This window comes from Hemibagrus wyckioides, linkage group LG17, assembly GCF_019097595.1.
Source record: "Hemibagrus wyckioides isolate EC202008001 linkage group LG17, SWU_Hwy_1.0, whole genome shotgun sequence".
In the NCBI taxonomy this organism is placed as follows: domain Eukaryota; kingdom Metazoa; phylum Chordata; class Actinopteri; order Siluriformes; family Bagridae; genus Hemibagrus; species Hemibagrus wyckioides.
Genome location: NC_080726.1, coordinates 20,660,705 through 20,680,704, shown reverse-complemented (window position 1 = coordinate 20,680,704; position 20,000 = coordinate 20,660,705). Strand labels below are relative to the sequence as shown.

At 39.3% G+C, this 20,000-nt stretch overlaps 3 protein-coding genes across 9 annotated transcripts in view; 1 reads left to right on the top strand and 2 right to left on the bottom strand.

Moving 5' to 3' along the window:
- phykpl (5-phosphohydroxy-L-lysine phospho-lyase) overlaps window positions 1-5,236 on the top strand; it is a 17,484-nt gene extending 12,248 nt beyond the window's left edge. For all 3 annotated transcript variants that reach the window (XM_058413777.1, XM_058413775.1, XM_058413776.1), the window contains exons 3-12: window positions 1-109; window positions 200-274; window positions 906-993; window positions 1,081-1,197; window positions 1,301-1,383; window positions 1,642-1,867; window positions 1,961-2,115; window positions 3,484-3,573; window positions 3,655-3,785; window positions 4,007-5,236. The exon at window positions 1-109 is cut by the window's left edge and continues 51 nt beyond it. In XM_058413777.1, coding sequence (XP_058269760.1) covers window positions 1-109; window positions 200-274; window positions 906-993; window positions 1,081-1,197; window positions 1,301-1,383; window positions 1,642-1,867; window positions 1,961-2,115; window positions 3,484-3,573; window positions 3,655-3,785; window positions 4,007-4,056 — 1,124 coding nt within the window. In that variant the 3' untranslated portion in view covers window positions 4,057-5,236. The remainder of the gene's footprint in view (window positions 110-199; window positions 275-905; window positions 994-1,080; window positions 1,198-1,300; window positions 1,384-1,641; window positions 1,868-1,960; window positions 2,116-3,483; window positions 3,574-3,654; window positions 3,786-4,006) is intronic.
- nherf4a (NHERF family PDZ scaffold protein 4a) lies at window positions 4,655-12,356 on the bottom strand. Of its 3 annotated transcripts, none has more exons than XM_058413779.1 (11): window positions 12,259-12,356; window positions 10,583-10,610; window positions 10,397-10,461; window positions 10,086-10,291; window positions 8,470-8,674; window positions 8,236-8,372; window positions 7,956-8,160; window positions 7,198-7,394; window positions 5,999-6,193; window positions 5,618-5,842; window positions 4,655-4,791 (listed from the first exon to the last, which is right to left on the bottom strand). In XM_058413779.1, the coding sequence occupies exons 1-11, from the start codon at window positions 12,269-12,271 to the stop codon at window positions 4,759-4,761; spliced, it is 1,509 nt and encodes a 502-aa protein (XP_058269762.1). In that variant the 5' UTR covers window positions 12,272-12,356; the 3' UTR covers window positions 4,655-4,758. The 3 variants fall into 3 exon arrangements, with proteins under 3 accessions (XP_058269762.1, XP_058269764.1, XP_058269763.1); XM_058413781.1 differs by having other exon boundaries at window positions 5,999-6,181; XM_058413780.1 differs by lacking the exon at window positions 12,259-12,356 and adding an exon at window positions 11,973-12,214.
- A 223-nt stretch (window positions 12,357-12,579) lies between these two features.
- Window positions 12,580-20,000, bottom strand: part of nlrx1 (NLR family member X1) — an 8,987-nt gene continuing 1,566 nt past the window's right edge. For 2 of the 3 annotated variants that reach the window (XM_058414238.1, XM_058414240.1), the window contains exons 2-9: window positions 19,784-19,909; window positions 19,617-19,686; window positions 19,405-19,511; window positions 18,643-19,265; window positions 16,605-18,031; window positions 15,643-15,729; window positions 15,157-15,408; window positions 12,580-13,893 (exon numbers count right to left, since the gene is read on the bottom strand). In XM_058414238.1, coding sequence (XP_058270221.1) covers window positions 13,557-13,893; window positions 15,157-15,408; window positions 15,643-15,729; window positions 16,605-18,031; window positions 18,643-19,265; window positions 19,405-19,511; window positions 19,617-19,686; window positions 19,784-19,909 — 3,029 coding nt within the window. In that variant the 3' untranslated portion in view covers window positions 12,580-13,556. The remainder of the gene's footprint in view (window positions 13,894-15,156; window positions 15,409-15,642; window positions 15,730-16,604; window positions 18,032-18,642; window positions 19,266-19,404; window positions 19,512-19,616; window positions 19,687-19,783; window positions 19,910-20,000) is intronic. The other variant, XM_058414239.1, reaches the window with a different exon arrangement.

The following is a 20,000-nucleotide window of genomic DNA, read 5'->3' as shown; positions in this document are numbered from 1 at the left end:
TTCTCAATGCCAACACCAGGTTTCTACATGATAATATAGTCCAGTATGCAGAACGCCTAGCAGCTACTCTACCCAAGAAGCTATGTGTTTTCTACTTTGTCAACTCAGGGTAAGAGCTTTTGTTCAATTTAAAACTACATTGCAGTAATACATATTTTATTGAGGTAAATATGTCATTGCAATATTTCTGTTTCTGTAGCTCAGAAGCGAATGATCTCGCCCTGCGGCTGGCCCGTCAGTACACCCAACATGAGGACGTTGTAGTTCTAGACCAGTAAGAACTTCAAATTATTTATTATATGGTCAAAATGCTTAAATATGCACCGATCAGGCATAACATTGTGAGCAGTGAGAGGTGACGTGAATGAGACTGATGATCATGGCACCTGTTAGTGGGTGGGATATATTAGGCAGCAAGTGAACATTTTGTCCTCAAAGTTGATGTGTTAGAAGCAGGAAAAATGGGCAAGCGTAAGGATTTGAGCGAGTTTGACGGAGGACCAAATTGTGATGGCTAGACCACTGGATCAGAGCATCTCCAAAACTGTAGCTCTTGTGGGGTGTTCCCGGTCTGCAGTGGTCAATATCTATCAAAAGGGGTCCAAGGAAGGAACAGTAGTGAACCGGCGACGGGGTCATGGGCGGCCGAGTCTCAGTTATGGACGTGGGGAGCGAAGGCTGGCCCGTGTGATCCGATGCAACAGACGAGCTACTGTTGCTCAATCTGCTGAAGAAGTTGGTTCTGATAGAAAGGTGTCAGAATACACAGTGCATGACGGGTCAGTTTTGACAGCAAAAGGGGGACCAACACGATATTAGGCAGGTGGTCATAAAGTTATGCCTGATCAGAGTACACCCATGTTTTGATCCGATTGAGTTCATTTTGCCATTTTCCTCCTGTGAAGTGCATATCATGGCAATCTCACCAGTCTCATTGACATAAGTCCTTACAAGTTCCAGAAGCTGGCAGGCCAAAAAGAGTGGGTTCATGTGGTGAGTAAAAAAAACAAACACTAACAATTTCTACTTATACATAGTTTTTAAATATAGCTACATTTTAAACCGGTTCGATTCATGCAGGCACCAATCCCTGATACCTACAGAGGTCTTTACCGTGCAGATCATCCCGACCCGGCAGAAGCGTACGCAGATACAGTGAAGAGTCTTATCGATGAAGCCCATAAGCGAGGACACAAGGTATGCTGTCTCATGTCGAAAGATTCCTCTGAGAAAATCACAAAGATTTGTCTGACAGTGTTTATTTATATTAGTATCTCTTTTTTTTAAAAAACCTATATAGATTTCGTCCTTCTTCGTAGAGTCCTTACCCAGCGTTGCTGGACAGATCCTCTTGCCACCTGGATACTTGCAAAAAGTTGCACAGTAGGAGTTTTGTAAACATTTTGTTTTGTAAACTCACAGTGCACTATTTCACATGTACTCTAAACATTACACAGTAATTAGACATGATATAATCAGGATATTTAATGCATGTTTGTTATGGGGGCACTTCAGAATATTCTACTTCTGATATTTATGATGTCTGCTTCTACATTCCCACTCAAAATAGAGTAAATTAGACTTCTTGGGATGTGCTGATTAAAGTAACGGAGCAAATACATTTTTAAAACATTTTTACAGATATATCCGGGCAGCAGGAGGCGTTTTTGTTGCTGATGAAATTCAGACTGGCTTTGGCCGTGTAGGAAGCCACTTCTGGGCTTTTCAACTCCAAGGTGAAGACTTCTGCCCTGACATTGTGACTATGGGCAAACCGATGGGCAACGGGCATCCTTTGGCATGTGTGGTTACCACAGAGGAGATCGCTGGTGCCTTTACAGCCAACAGAGTGGAATATTTCAACACTGTGAGATACTCTTATATTCTTTCATCATAACACATATTTGTATTATATACAGTATATTGGTATGTAGTGTACTTGGCTCTGTCTTCACTGCAGTTTGGGGGAAACCCGGTGTCCTGCGCAGTCGGCCTTGCAGTACTAGATGTGATTGAGAAAGAGGACCTGAGAGGTAACGCAGTTCGTGTTGGAAATCATTTGATGAAGCTCCTTCGAGACCTCCAGGCTACACACCCGATCATTGGTGATGTGCGGTGAGTATTTTAACCACTAAGTATCACTGTCTAAAAGACATAAACTGATCAGCCATAACACTGTGAGCAGTGAGAGCTGAAGTGAATAAGACTGATGATCTCCTCATCATGGCACCTGTTAGTGGGTGGGATATATTAGGCAGCAAGTCAACATTTTGTCCTCAAAGTTGATGTGTTAGAAGCAGGAAAAATGGGCAAGCTTAAGGATTTGAGCAAGTTTGAAAATGACCAAATTGTGATTTCTAGACCACTGGATCAGAGCATCTCCAAAACTGCAGCTCTTGTGGGGTGTTCCCGGTCTGCAGTGGTCAGTATCTATCAAAAGTGGTTCAAGGAAAGATTAGTGGTGAACCGGTGACAGGGTCATGGACGGCCAAGGCTTAGTGATGGACGTGGGGAGCGAAGGCTGGCCCGTGTGATCCGATCCAACAGACAAGCTACTGTTGCTAAAATTGCTGAAGAAGTTAATGCTGGTTCTGATAGAAAGGTGTCAGAATACACAGTGCATGACGGGTCAGGGCTGTTTTGGCAGCAAAAGGGGGATAAGGCAGGTGGTGATAATGTTATGCCTGATCAGTGTATATAGCACTGTATAAATCTGAAGTGTCTCATATTTGAACAGACATTTTTCTAGAACTGTTTTGTATTTGGTGCTCAGCACTGACCAGTTTTCTAGTCCCTGCTGAGCTTCACAGCATGATGCTACCACCAATGTGGGCATGGTGCTCACAGGGTTATGAGCACTGGAGGGTTTCCACCAAATGTAGCACCTTTTTGTTTTAATCACACCAATGAACACGTTTTCCACACGTTTGGTGAGTCTCTAACATGACTTATCAATGAATGACGTTCTTTTTGTCACTCTTCCATAAAGCCCAGCTTTGTACAGTGTTCAGGCTGGTTGTCCTGTGACCAGCTTCTCCAGTCTGGCCTGTGTATCTCTCCAGCTTTTGACCCTTGACCTCTTGATTGGTCATTTAATCCCCTCCTTACCATTTGGTGTTATATGGATTGGGTGGGGTTTTTTTTCCAAACCAAACCAACAGAACTTTGCTTGTTTAGATAGGGCCTTTGCCTTTATAATTCTGTTTGTTTAGGTAGGCTTTTCAGGAAATGGTGTATTTATATACACACATGCCACACTTAATGTCTGTTTTGTTTCAACTCGTGCCCCAGTCCCTATGAAGTTCCTTTCAGGTCAAGGCTGTAACCCGTCAAAACGCTTTGTTATTCATGCAACACACTGTACAATATCATGTATAGCAAATTAGAATAGAAATAGTGCAAAATTTAAACCATAAAAGATTGTCATGTTATTTGACAGAGCTTTGTGTTTTGACATTCATTTCATGTGAATTTCCTCCACAGTGGTGTAGGTCTCTTTGTGGGCTTTGAACTGGTTAAAGACAGAAAGGTTTTAACACCAGCAACAGAAGAAGCAGCACTGCTTGTTAAGAGGTGAGAAATATCAAGACGACGCAGATAACATTAATTACTCTTTACTAAAGATTGACCTTTGCTTGTCTTATTGTGTTCCAGGCTGAAAGAGAAATATATATGCTTGAGCACAGATGGACCCTGGGAGAACGTCATCAAATTTAAACCCCCCATGTGTTTCAGCATGCAGGACGCTGAAAGGGTCACTGAACAAATCGATCACATTCTCACAGGTGAGAAACCTGAGATTGCAATTAAATTTATATTTATGGCCCAAATACAATATTATATTGAATATGATCCATACATATGAAATTTTTTATCTTATGTGTTTGTATTTATTTATTTATTTGTTTGTTTGTTTGTTTTTTACAATATATTACTCATATTTTAACAAATATATTAAATATTATTCAATGATTATTCAAAATAATAAACTTTGGGCCTTTTACAGAAATTGAAGGAGGCCTTTCAGACCTGGACAACAAAACCAAAGATGGTTAGTAGAGAAATGAAACAAAGCTTCAGGTGTGTGTGTAAAAAAAAAAAAAAAAAAGCGGTCTGGTGTACTTTATTTTGCATTTGTACACTTACCTGAAAAAAAATGTCCAGCCTTAAAAATGCTCGTACCTCTCAGAGCAACGAACAGACAGAGATATGTAAGAAGAAGGAAAGTTCCTAATCAAATGAGAGTGAAATACTTTGAGGAAACACTAGTTTATTATATAAATGTGTCAATCTAAGCATCATTTAGAATTTACACAGAAAACATATTTGAAGATTTGAGTCATTTGCTTTATACTTTATATAAGACAATACTTTATCTATACATTTTAATCCCTTTTTTAATGAAGGATGTAGACTGACATTGTTTACAATAACACAGAAATGGAGGCATGATCATTTTGCAATGATTAACAATAATAAAATGTATATTTCAAAACTTTTCACAAAGTGAAAATCAAGCATTCATGTGCCGTGTGTGTCAATAAATTAGTATTAATAATAAATATTTGTTGTATTTATGAATTACTGATATATACATTCATAATATATATATATATTATTTGTGGCATTAAGGCAGCCTTTATATCTCAGTGGATAACAGCAGAAATGGCATTCAGTGGTTTAATCAGGATGAAGCTTGCTTAGTGTGTTTTCAGAGATGAACAGTCCAGTGATTTATTGAGGTCAGGTCTCAACCCTTTAGACAAAATTCTCTTGTGTTGAATCTGGAACCTGCAAGAAAAGCATTATATACATCAGTGAATGAGGATTAAGAAGAAGCCGTGTTTATCTACTGATACAACGAATTGTGGAGTCCGTCTACAGGACATCAAGAACCAATGAGAGTAAAACTACTAACACTTTATATAAGCTTTATTTATTATCTATAACAATAAAACGTTCACTTTTACGCTCCACACATTTTGTCAGCTGCTGTATTACATTTTTTTAAGATTTTGCTTAACATATTAACATTGGAGCCTGTCTTTTTGGATGTGTATATTAAGGCCTATCCTTTTATCAAATATTATGGGAAAACATGTACAGTATATTTTTATTGTTTATTTATATCTATCTCAGTGAGAATGTAAAAAAAAAAAACAGGTTGGGAAACCTGGATGATTCTTTAAATAAATGAAAATCAGATCAGATTTTCTTTTATCCACGTCTAACATTTTTTAAAAAAAATAACTTGGCAATGCCAAAACATAGAAACAATATTTGGTGCCAAACCACAGGTGAAGAATATTGGTGTTTTATTCAATTGCAACCTCGGATATTGTCAGCAAAGTTGATTTGCTCAGGGCAAATCACCAAGAATTTGGTTCTAAAACCAAGAATTTTCCTTTAGCTGTTGTCTTAAGACTTATGTCAGTCACGTGCCAGATTACTGAGCAGCACCATACCAAGAGACTACTTTTCCCTCGGTCTTTGCACCAACAGGATCTAGTTTGAGGTTTTACATTTAGTGTTTGAATGCTCTAGCGCCCCTACATCTTACTGTGCCTTTGCTCATACATCTTTAACTTCTTCTTTTCTTATGGGTGCAATTTCTCACCTGTGTGTTGAGTGAGCTCACATCCAGAGTGATCGCTACACCACTTGTTCTGAGTTTCTCAAACCCATCCTTATCTACCACGAGCAGCATGAGCGAAGTGCCTCCCTTCTTGATCAGTGTCACCACGTCCTCAAAATTCTCATGCTCCACATTCTGCCCGTTCACTTCCACAATCACATCCCCCTCCTGCAGCCCTGCTCGCTCTCCAGCATGCCCAGCTTCAACCTAGCAGAGAAAAACAGGCTGTCTTTCTGCCTTGGCATCTGGAGATGACCAGTGGCTCATTTTAGAAATATAATTCAGTGTGATATGACCACACATTTAATGCTTGTGCAATGAAATGATGCAGTAATATAATGGTGCAAGAAATCAGATGAGAACCTGGCCAACGTAGACTCTCCTCTCAGTCTGGCTGCATGCCATCTTGAAGCCGAATCCAGTGTCCTCCCTGTGAAGGGTACACAGCCGAGGACGCGGCAGGTTGTTGGATGGTAGAGTGTTTGTGGGGAAACGCTCTATTTGTGGAATGTTTTCTTCATAAAACGTCAGTGGTGAAAGCCCCAACTGTAAAGTACACTACCAGGAAATTAATGCCTCTAATTCACAAACATCACCACAGAGAGAATTCAGCGATTCCACATAGAGTAGCTGTTAGATTTCAGCTAAAGGAAAAGAGTTTCTCAGAACCACTTGCATATTAATCTTTATAATAAACATGTGATCTTCACTGGCATCCAAGCTGAATTATTTATTAGACTTTTTCTTTTAGACCTCTTTCATCTGGTGGTCTATTTCCGCTGTGTTCGTAATTATCCCATTGGGATGAATAAAGTACCCATCCATCCATCCATCCAATTCCTGCAGTGAACTTCAACTACATGCTGATAATGGTAATGCAAACTTCACTGGCAATATCTCACTGTAGGTTCCCGCAGTTATAATAATCTCCACTCTTCTGGGAAGGCTTTCCACTAGATTTTGGAGCATGGTCATGGGGGATTTGTGCTCATTTAACAACAAGAGCATTAGGAGGTCTGGACAGTGATGTTGGGTGAAGAAGTCTGGTGTGCAGTCAGTGTTTCATTCCAAAATGTGTTCAGTGGGGTTGTGTTCAGGGCTCTGTGCAGGCCCATTATTGGAAGATTATCAATTACGTGCTGGAACAGGTTTGGGCCTCTAAGCTCCAGTAGAAGGAAACTGTAATGCACAGAGACAATCCAGACAATTGTGTGCTCCCAATTTTGTGCTAGCAGAAAAACCCACATATGAGTGTCCACATACTTATGACCATATAGTGCAATTTTGTATCAGCTTATTTAATGTGATTGTGGAATTTTCCATATTCCACATATTTCCACATTGTGGAATTTTCTTCGAAGCACATTTATAATTAACCCAGGTTAATTACAAAGGTCTCTCAGATTAAATGCGGAACCAGCGCAGTCAAACGATCTGCATGATCACAGGAAGATAGCAGAAGTTAGATGTCTTATTAAATCACTATTCTTTGTATGGCATTGAATTCAGCCCCAAAATATGTAGTATTTTGTGTGCAGGTATGAATGTGAGTGTGAACACACCTGTGTGTAGTAGTCTCTGCCCTGAATAGAGATGGTAGTAAGCGTGACCTGCTGGCCGCTTTGCCTTATTCTGCTGACTATATCCTCATGCTCAGCATTCTCCACCTGTTCTCCATTGACCGCCAGTAGCAGATCCCCGTCCTCCATCCCTGCTGCTTCAGCCGGGCTGCACGGGTCTACCTCTCGCAGCAGGTGAGCTGTAGGAAGCCAAAACATACAACACATGATTCATTACTATGAAAGTCCATTTACACTGAATCATAGGGCATCCCATACAGAGTGCATTCCCACCTCATGCTCAGCATTCCCACCAGCATTCCCAGATCCACTACAACACTTAATTTTTTCATCAGTAGTTTGTTACCATTTCATTTCTACTGCATTTCTGTGCAATCCAACGAAACTGCTGCGTATTTAGCAGACAAAGAAGACATATGAACATAGAAACTAGAATTCTTTTATGCATGTATTTTTTTGTGGTTGTTCTTCAGTGATCATTCTCCATTGTTACTCCAAAGAAAGGTCATACAGGCATTATAATGAAATGAAGCTTAACTTGCTTCAATTAAAATGAAAGTGCTTCCCAGATTTGCACTGCTTTTTGTCTTCAGTCTTTGTACACTGTAGCATTGCAATTTCATGTTCCAGCATGACAATGTCCCTGTTTCTAATTATATCTAATCATTTACAAGATTAAATAAAAGCATCCTCGAGCATTTATTTGTGATATGTATGAAAGAATGCTTACACATACTCACCAATGTTCCCTGTAGTTAGTTTCTCTTGTCGTAACAGGAACCCGTAGCCCTGTGGTCCCTGGGTGAGGTGTATGGTTTTTGGTCTGTGAGGCAGGTTATGAGAACTGGCAAAAGTGGGCAGAATGGGCAGTCTTCGTCGCACATAGCTTTCTTCACTTCTGCTGTCAATCACTAAAACGGTCATATATTCATCACACTTTTTAACCTGAAACAAAACAACAAATGTTAAACAAAAATAGAAGCGGTTGTTCAGAGTCTTGATGAACACCATGACACTAACCATTTTTATCAGTGCAGAATGAGTGAGTTTTGAGACCGGGACACCATTGATTGAGAGCAGATGATCTCCTGCTTGGACACCTGCCCTCTCTGCTGGACCCTCACTCACTGGACTTACATAATATTTTCCTCTCTTACCTGCACACAGAAAGCATACTAAAACTATAAACAGCAGCCAGAACAGATTTATTCTTTATGCTGCACCTGTACAAGTTATAAGAATTATTTGTAGTACCTTCACTAGAGGTAATGCTGAGTCCCAAACCAACGCCAGGCTCTCTGCTGATGTGGCACAAACGAGGACGTGTACAGCCTTCACCTCGATGTGCCCTGGACAGAGCCATGAGGTCTATTCCTTCACGCACAGCTGTTTCATACTCCGCAGCACTCAAGACTAACAGACACAGCTGTAGCCCAGATGCTTGCACCTTCAGCACCACCTTTGAAAAGAGACAACCCGAGCTGAATTTATCTAAACCGTACACAAAAATGAATCCCATTTGAATTCTTTTTGCATTGTTCTGTACATGCTGAGTAATAGGCTACTAAAGTGTCTAGCTGACTAAACTGCACCTTGTACCAGTAAATCTGCAATTTTTACTTTTTGCTGAAATTGTACTGAGCTGATTTCTTTTAGTTTAAAACGTCTTATTTTGACATATTAGTCTATTTTCCCTCTAGTTAGAGGATTCCTATGTTACCCACAATGCTATCTAACTACCTGTTCACAGTGGTGCTGGGGGAATATGGTCTCCTTGCATGCAGGGCTGTGAAATATTTCCGCTTTAAAATCTCACATCTCTAGTGTTGTTTAAAATCAGCAGTAGTTGCGTTGCTCTCTGGATCTCTGAGTGACAAATTCTCCTACTTCTGTGCTGGATTTATCATAACCAAGTAGCATTATGTTAGCAGCGTTACGTTATGTTAACATCCCTCATTGATCCACACATCATCACCAGAATCATTAAGCACACTTCGCTGTATACGGTATATAATAATGTGTTTCAGGGTGGAACGTTTCCTTTAACGCACACTATAATTTTACAGATGAATTATTTTATCGATTTAATTCTACATGAATGCACCTGTCTACATAAAGGGCACACACTCAAGGGTGTATTTTGTAAGTATTTATTGATCATTTCATTATGATTATTCTTTTAATATGCTATGAATTTCCTTATATACATAAAGGATCTCTGTATCTTAGAGGTTTATCTTTGGAGAAACTAGGATGCTGTGTATGATGCAATAAGGAAGAAATGTAGGCTAGTCCTCAAGACACAGCCCATTTTTAATCCCAATCTGCACTGATCAGCCATTTTAACGGCAGTCTTAATTACAATGTCCTTCCAGTTCACTGCAACGTTTGATCCCTAAAAAAAATCCCACAATGCACCAGAAGAAACAGTGACTGATGACCACTTTGTTCCCTTCCTGGAAATGAAGGCATATTTTCTGAAACTCTCAGAATGAAAAAAATAAACGGCAGACGAAATCTCAAACAACTTCTACAAATGGACGTAGTTATCGTTGTTGTAGCTCTCACATGATTACATACTTTAGCCATTTTTACTTTTATTTGACGTTCTATAAACAGTTTGTTCGAATCTAATGACTTGAAGTCATTTGAAGTACCAGGACAGAAACGTGATTAAGCTAACAAATTTATATGACATATAATATGTGATAAGTTTGGGTTTTTACAGTGACCTGTGAGGCTGGACATTTCGCTGGACATTGAGTCCTCAGTGTCCTGGTGTGTAGTGATTCAGGGTCGTTAGCCGAGCCCCAACTCATGTACATGATGTACTGATTCACAGCTAATTAAGACGCACCCGAGGTCTTTACCTTGGTATACTCTTGGTCGTCCACAAACGCTTCATTGACCTCTAAAATGTGGTCTCCATCTCTCAGGCCACTGCGCTCTGCTGCACTCCACGGGGCGACTTGCTGCGCAACATGACCCCTGCAGCCGCTCTCTTTACGCAAATAGAAGCCAAACCCTTGGCCTACCTCTCGCTTCAGCAGGCACGACCGCGGACACAAGTCTGGCTCTGAAGACAGATTCATTTATAGCAGCTTTGTTTATTATACAGAAAGCAGATATATAGCAAATACTTTTAGGATCTTGCTGTCATATTGTTTTTCATGTCATCTACCTGGATCATCTGAGATCATCAGCACTGGATTGTCAATTCCTTCTTTTGGGTTAAAAGTGAACTTCCTTGGGAATTAAAATAGATAGCAAATACAAATAAGGTTGAGATATATGTCACTGAACGGTCATTAATGATTTGATCATGTATACGTCGGTCTGTACAAGGATAGCTCAAAGGGACACTTACTGTGGCACATCTGTTGCATCTCCTGGTTCTGTAAAAAATGTGAATATGCTTTTAACTCAATCTAATTCAATGATTATCGTTAGCTTAAAACTGTATTTTGTTCACTGAAACGTGGCTGAAATTTAACAATAACTTTAATGTACTTTTGTTATTTTGGTTACTCTTCTTCTTCTTTCGGCTTTTCCATTCAGGGGTCGCCACAGCGAATCATCTCTCTCCACCTATCCCTATCTTCTGCATCCTCAACACTTGCACCCACTAGCTTCATATCCTCATTTATTACATCCATATACCTCCTCTTTGGCCTTCCTCTTTGTCTCCTGCCTGGCAGCTCCATGTCCAACATTCTCCTACCAATATACTCACTCTCCCTCCTCTGAACATGTCCAAACCATCTTAATCTGGCCTCCCTAACTTTGTCCCCCAAACGTCCAACATGAGCTGTCCCTCTGATGTACTCGTTCCTAATCCTGTCCAACCGTGTCCTTCCCAAAGAGAACCTCAACCTCCTGTCTCTTCCTCAGGGACATTGTCTCTAAACCATACAGCATGGCCGGTCTCACCACTGTCTTGTACACTATTATGTTATTTTGGTTACTGTGACTGCAAATAAATGTAAAATACAAAATATTCATCTTTCAGTAATTTCTATACATGCACTGAACATTACTATAGTCACATTTCTGCTCTCAGTCATGTTTTGTCACTTTACGTTATACCATGAGGACGAGGTCAGGATTTCTTTGCCTATGTTTTCAATATCTATAAGTTCAGATCTTTCATACAGATGTGAGGAATCTTTTTTTTTACTCCTCTCAGTGATAGATAACAACAATCTTAGATAATTTAAACAAATCCCTATGTTTATACATTCTTTATTTGTCAAACATAAGAACACTACAGGAAGATATGACAGGTTTGGTCACATCAGTCCTTTTTAGATACTTCAATACTTGCATCTCTACATAAACATATTTTTCTGTATTCATTATTTAGAGACTTATAATACAGACGAATTCTCAAATTTCCTAAATGTTTGAGAATGACTGAACTTATCATTGTAAAGATTTTATACAGCACGGTGGCATGAAAATGATTTTTTTTTTTAAATAACAGCATTAGTAATTTTCTTAAATAAACAATAAATTTTTATTTATTATTTTTTTCTGTATACTCTAAAGGTTTTGATCTGGAGACTGTGTTCACAAAGAAGTGAACATTTTAATACTAAGATTAGATTTTTGGTTTTATAAAATATTCATATTTAATTCTGTGACCCAATTACTTAAATACAAATATTACTTGTAATGATATCAGGAAACTATTGCCAGATATAGGTAAAGATTTTTTTTTTCTTCGATTGTTTTAAAAACTAACAATAATACATTACCCATTTCATGTGAAGTGCCTTGCCGTGAACGTTAAGCAATTTTCCATGAACATACATTCAAAAAATAGACAAGTTACTAAATACCGCAGTGTATTACACCATCACAAGTATAATAAAGTAGAAAACTCTATCGGAAGCATTAGGTGTACATCGCTCATAAAATCCTTACTGAATAATTATCGTCGATTAGGTAAGCTTTTAAAAGACTTATTTCATCCTTGATGATAAAACAGTCAAATCAGACTGAAATGGAAGAGAATAATAAACTAATTCTTCTTACGCTTACCTGTGTATCTCATGGTGTTGCTCGCTTATGTCCTGGCTGGACGACGGGATTTAAGGCAGTAAAAGGGTTCAAGGTGCACACCTGAAGCTCGAAGGCTGTTCAGTCGACTGAACTCCTCCTTTCTCCTTCACATTAACTCACTATGTTTAATATTTAAGCTGAGGTTTATGAGACAGTATCAGAGGTAGAGTCTGCCATCAATATACCTCAGTGTTATTAAGTACATAACGCTGCTTAGGATCACAGAAAGTGATCAAATTAGAGGTTTTTTTTAAATTAACAGCATCAGTAGAAATTAGATTCAACAAACATCTATGGCTGCAAAAGAGATTTATTTGTGTTTTTTGAAAGGATTGGCATTCATTTTATAAATAGCAAAACAAGTGAAATGTAGTTAAGGCACATGACTGAGTTTTACATTTTTCAAACTCATGATAAAAGTGTATGATCGTTGCCATATCAGTATTGAAATGAAATTTAAAGGCAGAATAAATAAACTAATTTCCCATTCCAAATTTATCTTAATTTCATGACAAAATATGCTTTTTGTTCTTCTGACAGCTAAGGAAGCACTGCTTGGTACATAATTTGTTTCATTCCAACACATTTTAACAATACAAGATTTTGTTCATAAACCAAACCTCAAAATCATTTAGGGAAAAAGCTACATCATCCACACATGCAAATGTAACAGTTCTCTCCACAAACATTACACATGAACAGGTTCTGGCAATATTAATACACTATATGTCCAAAAGTATGTGGACGCCTAAACATCTCACACATATGTGAGCCTTACTTTAAACTGCTGCCACAAAGCTGGAAGCACATAATTGTAAAGGATGTTTTTGTATTCTGTAACATTGCAATTTCCCTTCTCGAAAATTATAACAGAGCCCTGACTCAAACCCACTGAACACCTTTGGGATGAACTGGAACACTGACTATACCCCAGACCTCCTCACCTGACATCAGTGCCTGACCTCAGTAATGCTCTTGTGGCTACATGATCACAAATCCCCACAGCTACGTGAGTGTGAAGAGTGGAGATTATTATTAAAACAGCAAAGAGAGACTAAATTTGTAATGGGTTCAAGGGGTAAATGTTCAACAAGCACATACGGGTGTGAACGGTCAGGTGTCCAAATACTTTTAGTAGTATGTGTGGCCACCTCAGTATTCAAGTACCTAACCCCATCCTATTTAAGAATTTCCACATAACCATTAATGCAAACTATAAATGTTTTTGTTTTTTTTTCCAGAAGAGCACCAAAGCTGTGAGTACTGAAGCAGTTTCATCAGTTAGCAGTGCTTCCTTTTTCCAGCATGCGCAGCATCTGCCTCACCACACGCTGCACTCTGTGGAAGTGCAACTTCTTCCAAAAGCTTGAGTGCTGTTTTTGGCCCCACTCCAGATCCTTCAGGAAGACCAGAAGCTGTTCACGTACACGTTCTCTTTCCCAGGACAAGGAGTTCTTCCCTATGATGCTTAGAATGGGATGCCAATGCTCGGAGATGTCTGAACCCTCGGTCACTGAAGCCAACACCTTCACCCGTCTTCCATCTTTTTCCCGCGGAACGCCACGAACGTGCAGCGACTGCTTTCCCACATCGGTTAGCTGGTTCAGGTACAGGCTGCCAGGTTACCAAGAGGAAAATATATTGTTCATACATGACTGTTACATTCCAGTAATTGAATAAATGTGTAATAGTAGATAGAAAAAGCTCCACATCGCTGTTAAAAATGGCAGGCTTTTGTGATGTAAAAAAATTAAACCAAGATAAATAACAAGTGTGCAAACCCTTTAAACTGAAGATATGTCTGTCTTCAGAATCAACCAATCACATTCAGACTCATGTTAAATGATATGAAGCCATTAATTAAAAACTTGCCATTACTTAAATTGATTCAGATTAACCCCAAATAAAGTTCAAATCAACTGCAGTTTCATTCTACTGCAAAAAGCCATGGTCCACAATGAACCCCCTGATCAGGATACAGGTACAAAAGAATCATCAAGACATTAAGCTATACCACAGAATACAATGAAGACCATCATCAACAAATAAAGAAAATATGACACTGACATTACCAAGTTTGATGGAAATACAAGGAGAAATCTGGTCAGGGATGCTGCCAATAGGCCAATGGCAAAGGAATTTCAAACTTTTGTTCACCCTACATGTGACAACAATCACTCATTTTCTCCTATTCATTCACATGTATGAGCTTTGGATTAGGCTGACTAGACAGAAGCCAAAACCTACATACAATAACCCAAAACCTAGTGGTAAAATGTTATGACCAAGGTTGAATCTTTTGCCCAGAATTCCAGATGATCACTAAACCCACAGGGAAACAAGGTGATGGTCATGCTTTGGGGCTCTGTTTCTTCAGTCGGAACAGGCGCTTTAGTTAAGGTGAAAGGAATCATAAATAGCTCCATATATCAGTCAAGTCTGGCACAAAACCTTGTGAGGTGAGGAATTTCATCTTCCAACAGGACGACCCTAAGCATACATTCACACTAACAAAGAAATCGCTGCTCCAAAAAAGGTGGGGTGAACTAAACAGGGGATGAAGCAGAAAAGATTTCACAAGGAAGAGTGGAAAAATATTGTCAACTATTGCCAAGATCTGCCAAGGTGATACAACTCAAAAAGTGCTTCAACAAGTATTAGTTTCTGGGTGTGTACAAGTTTTTTTTATTATTATTTATTTTATGTATTTAAAAATGTTACTCTAGAGATTGCAATGTCACAATAAAAAACAGAAAAACATCTGATTCATCCTTTAATGTTTACATCACACAAAACCTAGCATTTTAACAGGGTTGTGTAGACTATTTATATTTACTGTATTTTGTGACAATAAACAGGTCAAAATCCTATACTCACTGTAAGGTGTGAATAGTAGGGTGCTCTCTGCAGGCATCAACCAGTTTGAGTGCTGCATCATCTCCAATGTTGTTGTAGGCCACGTTCAGCTCCTGTAGCCCACTATGCGAGGCCAGCTTTGCAGCTAACTCGGAAGCAGCACTATCTCTAAGACCGGTATGCATCAGAGACAGCTTCTGTAAAGAATGGTTTCCAGACAGAGCCTCCAGAAGATGGCTAGCTCCTCTGTCCTGCAGGGAGTTATCACACAACCTGTAGCCAGAGATTTATAGATTAAACTTGACATTCAACAGTCTAGCTTATCAAAATAAATGGCGATCTTACATTTATAAAACAGCATGCTATGGTTTTATTGTTCATGTACTGTTCTGGAACAATTCAAGCAATCATTTTCTCTTCAACACAAGCAATTTCGGGGCTAGTTACCCACCACTTGAAAAACAAGAACAAATATTGCAAAACGAAGTGCAATGAAATCTGCCTTACTGTAATGAATTAATTTTACAGTTGGATTCGAGTAGCAGATCTCGCAGCAGTATGCAAGATTCAGGATCCAGACTGTTGAACTGCAAACTGAAGACAATGTAAAAACACACAAGCATGCCGTTAGTATACTCTCTCTGAGAGAAACCCAGTGAAAACCAATGTGGTCAGTAGGCCAAAGCACTGCTATTCCATAGGCGAAAAGGTCCTTTTGTTAAAAACATAAAGATATTATAAATATTAAAAGATTAGCTGTCATTAAATTATACAATTCATTATTTAAAAAGGTCTTAAGGGTTTCTCTCAGTCTAAGTTAAAATACAATTATCATAACAATCATAGGTTATTAATAGCATAGGTTAATTAATCAAACTGTATCCAGGGACCACTTTAAGTATTAAATAGATCTCACAGATACACTACAACAGATTCATTTAATGAAAAACTACTAAAAAAAAATTGAATTAAATAAAAACTATTTTGTGCAGCATTTGTAAACCTCATAAGGTATATTATTTATACATACATGATTGTTTTTATGTTTAAGTTATTCAGTTTAGATTGGATTGTATAAGCTATTAACAATGACATCTCAATAATAAATATAACTTTAATAATAGTAGGTTATGATTTCCATCACTCTATCTAACTAAAAAAACAATAACACCCTGGTTATGCTTCATGGACCCTCAGCGGCCCCTGGATTTCAACTGAGAACCATTTTTTGTGCAATCCCAAGCAATTATAATGACAAATCACACTCAAAGCAACTGCAAAACTGGTAGTAACAAACATCTGATCTTTTTCCTAAAATGAAATGATGTGTAATGTATTGCAAAGGATTAAGGAACAATTTCATATTTCTCATCTAAGCAAGTCAAAAACACTGTCGTTAACAATGTAATTATCCCCAAATATAAAAACACAAATAGTCTGTTCTACTTATTAAACAGAAAATCTCTCACTTGAGACTTCTGGTGTGGTTTAAGGCAGGATATAGAAGGTGTAGCAGCTCTGAAGTGACGTGGCAGGAGGACAGGTTGAGCTCATTCAGCACAAAACCTGGAGGAAAGCAGTTGAGCACCGAGCTCAACACAAAGCACTTCAGTGGAGTCATGCGCACATTAGACAGGTCGATAACCTTGACGGACTCCAACACTTCAGCCGTGAGCCGAGGGTTTTGGAGCTCGTAGAGCAAAACCAGCAAATCCATCAACTCCTCAGGTGGCTGCTGTTTACGGCTCTCCTTGATCAGCTGCTTCTTCAGTGTCCGAGTGATCTGGGCCACTGTGGTGCTCTTAATGTCACATCCAAGCTGGTACAGTAGCCTTCTGTTCCTATAATTAAGGAGTCCTCCCATAAAGATCGGGTACAGCTCAAAAGACCTGGAGTCATCTTTCTGCTGTGGCTGCGGGCCTTGTACTCCCAGCAAGCTTTGTTCCACCTGATCGAGAACATCCTCATTGTAACTGTCTTCCGAGCGAAACATTTCTGCAGCCATGGTGTTAGCGATGCGGCCCCTACTAAGGCTAGTCAGCCGGTCAAAAAACTTTGGAAACAGTTTCACTAAGTTGAAAAGGGCAAAGATCCTGAGGGGAATAAACTTGGAGAGAATGGTCAAAAGGGTAGTGATGTCCTCACCAGCTGAACCAAGGGCAGATGACACTTCCAAGGTCACCTTCTCTAGGGCAGTTTTGTTCTCACCAAGAACAACATAAAGGGCAGCCAGATACTCCTGCATGGCTGGAACAGCGAAAACATAGCGTTTCTCATCTGGCTCTGCAAGATTTCCACCATGTTCCATACGAGGCACGAGGAAGAAGTCTAGTACATCTGTACGGAACACGGCCAGCTGGTGAAGCTCTTCGTCCGTTTTGGTCTTTCCACCAACCCACTGTTCAAGTTCAGTCTTTGAAAAGGAAGTACGTTTACTACTGATTCCATCGAAAGCCAGCTTCCCTACAGTGCGGACCACATAAAGCATCAATGAATTCTGGTGATCCTGGGAAGACTGTTCTCCTCCTATTGTCAACACCTCTCCTCCAAAATTAAGCCTCAGGAAGCTTGTGTAGATACCAGTGAGAGTGTGAATGGGTGCCTTGGCATCAGTAAAATGCAGGAAGTGAAGCGTGGCACACATGAGCCAGCAGTAAGAAGGTAAAAAGCAGGCTGTTGCTAACTGGCGGTCTCGCTGCAGGTTGAGGTAAAGCATCTCGATCAGAGCTTCTGCATCTTTGCCTGGCCTTTCTCCACTTTGCTGTAAGAGTCTGCTTGTAAAGTAGGTTCTCTGGCGATCAGGATCATTAAAACCACAGATCTGAGCATAGCGGTGCACATATTTCTTTGGAATATGATTTACAGCAGATAGCCTGGTTGTGACCAAAATGCTGGCCTGAAAAATATTTAAGAAGGTAAAGAGTTAGTGAGTGGTTAAAGTTAGCTGAAGCATAGCCAATCTCCTCAGGCACAGATCTAGGCAAACAGACTGTCTAAACAGATAAAGAGAACCGGACATATAATGGACAGAAATGTAGCTATTTTTATACTTTATTTTAAATAAGAAAATTATTCTGTTACTAGGAAAACCAGGGCTTAAATCATCTATCCATTCAGCAACATGAAATGAAAGCCTTTTGAATTTACGATATGACTGACAGGCAAACAGGGTCATCTTGTTTACATTATTTGGCTGTTTACATAGCCGTTTGTTTCGAAGGTTTCTTCATAGCAAGGATTTTAACAGCTGCTGGGATATGAAAAGTTTAACACATTCTTTGCACTTTTCATTTATTGGCACCCCTACCCAAATATTTAAGCTAAATTTTCTTTAACAGTTTCTAAACTTATTAAAGTTAAGTTTATTAAATGTTACAGGCAAAAGCTCTGTCCTGTTATTCTCGGGATATGGGCCTTTACCAAAGATTAACTGAGATTGGCTTTAATTTTAGCAATTTGTTAAGCGTGCTAAAAATTAAGGGAAGAAGACCAGAAGTTTAGACACACCTCAGGTAGGAGGTATTTTCTCAGCAAGTTCACCACAACAGCTCCAGATGGAAGAGCTTCATTTGGATCACTGCACAATTCAGTACTGCCAATCCTAAAGTCTAACTTCATCTTCTCCATTCCATTAAAGATGAAGAGGACCTCACTGGCTTGGTTATTATCTCCACTGAGAAACGGCGTCTTGCGAAGGTGTACATACTTTCTACCCACAAGGTCTCTTAGCGATGTGGATTTAGATAGCTGAGCAAGGTCTTCGCAAGAGAAAGGCACCACCAGCTTGAACTGGGAAAGAGCTGATCCAGCACACCAGTCCAAAACCAGCTTCCGTACAACTGTACTCTTTCCAGTGCCAACAGCTCCGTAAAGCAATATGTTGAGCCCATGTCCTTCCATGATGCCGTTTCCCGGGTCAAACAACTGTTCAGCTGTGATAGATCTTCTCATGGATTCCTTTTCTTTGTAGGGATGAATTGAGAGTTCTTTGCCCTCTTCTGGGGGTTTCTCAAGTATAAATGGCTCTACATGCATGGTTTCAGGAGAAAAATAACCCCCAAACTGTTTCTCTTCTTGAGGCAAGTGACTGAACCACAGTTCTAACTTCTGCTTGTGGATCTCTATGTGATCTGTAGATGATATTCAACACAGCAATAATCACACTGAGATAATTTTTTTTTTAGTTCATTTGCATCCTAGACCCAACACCTGAAGGCTGTCATGGGTAGCTACAACTGATACTATGTTATGCCAAAAGTTTTAGCTCACCTGTGTTTGGTGTGCCAGAGGAATATAACCTCACACTGTAACCAGAGCATGAAGAACTCATTGATTTTACTCGTTCACTCCACCTGACTCCACAAGCACTCATCCATCTGTTAAGAACAATTATGAAACACGACTGTAACACCCGGGTGTAGATTTTTATATTGTGTTTTACATGCTATAGCATGAAACTGCTTTAAATCATGGTACATTACCTGGGATGTAATAAGGATCCTTCTTTTCTGACACAACAAAAGTGACTAGGTGGAAAACTGAACACCACTTCTGGTGATAGGAAAACAAATTAGAACAAATACAGTACTTGTACTGAAAGTAGATGAGTAAATATAAAGAAACATCTAAAGAATGTGCTTTAAATTACTTCTCTCTGGAACTGATGATTCAAGTTTGTGGGGCAAATTCTTTAGTGTGCTGTAGAATCTCCAGCTTATAGATCCTGTTCCTGTTGTCCTTCCAAATCGCCACATCCTGACATCCTTTAGGGCCCCTTTAAAAACAGCAATAGTCATATTGCGATATGGTTATTTTTATTTACATCTATTTCTTAGAATGAAACTTCCAGCAGTTGACTACACCGA

Coding starts and splice junctions, on each gene's coding strand:
- nherf4a (XM_058413779.1), bottom strand. Junction 8,373..8,469: donor CAGCATTACCTCTAGTGAAG/GTACTACAAATA, acceptor TTCTGTGTGCAG/GTAAGAGAGGAAAATATTAT. Junction 5,843..5,998: donor GGAGAGTCTACGTTGGCCAG/GTTCTCATCTGA, acceptor TTTCTCTGCTAG/GTTGAAGCTGGGCATGCTGG.